General features: G+C 36.4%; 1 protein-coding gene across 1 annotated transcript; it reads left to right on the top strand.

Moving 5' to 3' along the window:
* The first annotated feature begins 290 nt into the window (after positions 1 to 290).
* On the top strand, positions 291 to 3,692 carry LOC103772096 (GA-binding protein subunit beta-1). Its single transcript, XM_008939415.1, has 5 exons — positions 291 to 398; positions 1,155 to 1,322; positions 1,781 to 1,975; positions 3,076 to 3,187; positions 3,574 to 3,692. Exons 1-5 carry the CDS (start codon positions 291 to 293, stop codon positions 3,690 to 3,692), a joined length of 702 nt encoding a protein of 233 aa, XP_008937663.1.
* The last annotated feature ends 262 nt before the right edge of the window (positions 3,693 to 3,954 follow it).

Here is a 3,954-nt window from a genome sequence, read left to right as displayed (position 1 = left end):
AGTTCAATTTAAAATTAGTCTGATAAAACCTTGCAGCTGCTATGGTTACAGCATTATAATACTGAAATCTTTACCGTGATGTCGATTTTTATTTGGGTAACAAAAGTAATTCTAAAATCAAACCGCTTATTGAAATCAGTAAAGCTTGTTCTCATGGCTAAAATAACCAACTCCAGTCTCAAACTTTTCAGAGTACTTCAGAAATAATTTTTAAAATTACAGTAGCATTTGTGTACTTAAAATAGTATTAATGGTCTTGTTTTTTCTTTATATTTTTTGTTCTTCCCTAGATGTCACTAGTAGATTTGGGAAAGAAACTTTTAGAAGCTGCACGTGCAGGTCAAGATGACGAAGTTCGTATTTTGATGGCAAATGGAGCACCTTTTACCACAGATTGGGTAATGAAAACTTCTGCAGTGTTCAGTAAATCCTCTTTTCTTTTCAGAGGAAGGAAATAAGATTGTCACAATTAAGTATTTATACTGCTAGCCCTGGGAGTTTCTTATTGGAATTTTGCAGTCACGTCATCTAATGTCTAACTAAAACTTAAAACTGTCTGTTTCTTCATACAACCTCCTACTGATTTTAGTAAAAGACTGTGAATGAGCTCATTCTGGTAGCTTTTAAGATGAACTTCAGAGTGATTAATGGGAGAAAGCAGCCATCCTCCTAGTTACTGTGTTTATGCGTTTAGTACAGTAAGAGATCTGAATGAAGAACACATCAGGTGCCTAAAACTCTAGGGTATTTACAAGCCCTTAAGAGCCTTAATCTACTTTGTGACCCATCTTTCAAGTTGACTCTGTTTTGAGCAGGAGACTGGACTCAAGTGACTTCCAGAGGTCCCTTCCAATGTTAGCATGCCATGTTGACCAACACTAAAAATGGGGTGAGGCTTCCTGAAACATCACACTTCAAAAAGACAGAAAAAAATAAGCACAGACCTCAAAAAATTACTTTCAGTGAGCTATTCTTGATGTTATGATTATTAGTCTTCATATGCTCTAAGAGCTCCAACAGCTTCTTTCCTTGGGGCTGCAAGGGAAAATGATTTTGAAATGGTGGCCTGACACCTGAGTTTAATATATGCTCCAGAATAAGAAACATTTCATCCTGACATCAGTTAAAGGTCTGCTTTTTCCATTACATTATAGCTGGGAACATCTCCACTTCATCTAGCAGCACAGTACGGACACTACTCCACAACAGAAGTGTTGCTGCGAGCAGGTGTGAGTCGGGATGCTAGAACCAAAGTGGACAGAACTCCGTTGCATATGGCAGCATCAGAAGGCCATGCCAGCATAGTAGAAGTCTTACTTAAGGTAAAGACTGCTGAAATAAGGTCTGGGGTGGGGATATTACAATGGTTTATGATCAGATATTTGGAATTTCCTTTTAGTTATGAAACCAACACTGGGATGATAGGAGTGTTTATAATGTGTGCATTTGGTGTGTTGTTTTCCTACTAAATTTATTTAGCATCATGATTTCAGGTGAATTATTTATTGGTGTTTCAAAACAAGACTACTCCCTAATTTAATGTAGTGTGAATAAGAGCTTTTAGAATCAAGATATGTTATGTTTTAGGGAGTCTTTAGTCCTTTGAGGTAAATAGTTTATTTGGTAGTTAGATTGAAGTACTTTTAACAAATCTGTAAATTTAAGATCACAAGACATTACTTATGGAGAAAAAATACAATTTTGGGCTTCATTCTGTGATCAGCATTATTTAATTCAGATACTTCTAATGACATAATTTATGCAATGATCTTTTTTGTAGCATGGTGCTGATGTCAATGCAAAGGACATGCTCAAAATGACTGCACTTCACTGGGCTACTGAACATAACCACCAAGAAGTCGTAGAACTCTTAATAAAGTATGGAGCAGATGTCCATGCTCAGAGTAAATTTTGCAAAACAGCATTAGATATTGCAGTAGACAACGGAAATGAGGACCTTGCAGAAATACTACAGGTAACTTTTGTTTCATGATGTTAAAGGAACTTACAGCTAAGTACTTGCTTACACAACTGGTAAACTAAGCTTTTAATATAGCGGCTGTGAGGCAATATATTGACTGATAATGCTAAACTCTGGTCTAGCTTGTGGCGTAGAAATGAAATTGATGTTCATAAACGTTAGTTGGCTGAAGAACATTCTCACCACTTAAAAAGTTAGAGATAACTATCCTTTATTGCAGTGTTGTAGTACACAGAAGTACTTCACAAGCAAGGTGTAAAACTTAACTCCGTACTCTGTCAGTATGTTTTGACTGTACCCTAGTGTTCAGCTAGTTCCATCTATGGATATTAATTTCCTAACAATTGGCGATCAGGAGAGAGAAGAGGTGGACATTCTTCCTCAGTTAGAAAAAGCAGGGTTGAACGTTGAAGTGATTTGGATCAGGATTGTAATAGATACTTCCATGGAAATTTGTGTTTACTGCTCAGTGGGGTTCTTAAAGGCAAATGAAGTGCTAAGCATTATTGAGAAGAGAAAGCAATTGAAAAATACCATTATGCCATTATATGAATCAATTCTTCTCCTGCATAATGAACTGCATAAACTTCTGGTCTGTTCCTTTAGCCTCCTCTTCACTGCAGAAAGGACATAGTAAGTAAAAGTCAATAATAATTCAAAGACAAAAAAAAAGAGTGCCACCTGCAATTCATGGCATTTACTAACCTGTTGGAGCCAACTTTCATGGCATGTAGCTGCCACAGTGCTCTTGGTGCTTCAGGACTCTATTTTAGATATGTGAGTGCATATCTACAAAAGGGCCTTGTCTTTATATTATCTCTTAGTTCACAGTAAATGGTAAGGAAAAGTAGTGATGTGTCATTCTGTTTCACTTCAACAGATTTTTTGTCTTTAGGTTTCAAGAAAATTGAAAGAAATATTTCTCACGTACTTACACAGAGTACAAGATGCAGCATGATGTGTGTATATTACATGAGGATAACAAGGGAGACCCTCCTCTTTTTGAGTGGAATGTGCAATAATTTGAGTTTTTACAAGATAAATAACTTCTTTATACCTACTATTGGAACAATATGATTTCCTTTGTCACCTAGATCGCAATGCAGAACCAAATCAATACGAATCCAGAGAGCCCGGACACCGTGACGATACATGCAGCAACACCACAGTTCATCATTGGACCTGGAGGGGTGGTGAACCTAACAGGTCTGGTATCTTCTGCAAATAGATCAAACGCAGCGGGTATTTAGATGCCTATAGAATTGCTACTGGATTTTTAGACTTAACCCAATTTTCACTATTTAGTGAAAAGGACTGAGGAAGGATGGTGATAAGAATAGTTACTGTGCTTCTCTTCAGTGTTTTTTTTTTGTGTGTTGTAAATATCTAGGTATTTAAAACAACAATCTTCACAGAGATGAATTACCAGAAGTTGTGTTTGCTTAATAAACTTGCCTTCACAATAGCACTTTTGTTTAGCAGAGTGTTGCTGAGAGTAGTGTGTTTTAGAAGCTTCAGTGCAGTGATAATAAAAAAAAAAGACTTTACTGGTTTTAAGTTTATCAGCTAACTTTTTATTTTCATCCTACTAGATGAAACAGGAGTGTCTGCTGTACAGTTTGGAAATTCATCGACGTCAGTATTAGCCACATTGGCAGCTTTAGCAGAAGCATCAGCTCCACTGTCTAATTCTTCAGAAACACCAGGTTAGAAAGCTAAGTCATTTAATAAACTGAAAGTACGTAACTGGCACTTCTGGCAATATAGTTCATAAAAAAAAAAAAATGAGATGACAATCTTCCTTTTCTCAGCATGAACTACATTTTTCCTTTTGCTTTTGCCTGGAAGGTTGCTATATTCATATGTACAGTTATTTCTTAATAAGATTTCTGACCACAGCTGATATTTCTTTATCTTGCTGAAAGCAAGCGTAGTTCAGGAGACTGAAAAAATTTGACCCATTTGTCCCTGAA

Source organism: Merops nubicus, unplaced genomic scaffold (assembly GCF_000691845.1).
Source record: "Merops nubicus isolate BGI_N331 unplaced genomic scaffold, ASM69184v1 Scaffold45174, whole genome shotgun sequence".
NCBI classification, from domain to species: domain Eukaryota; kingdom Metazoa; phylum Chordata; class Aves; order Coraciiformes; family Meropidae; genus Merops; species Merops nubicus.
Note: the sequence above shows the minus strand (reverse complement) of the source record. Positions and strands in the feature narration are given on the sequence as shown.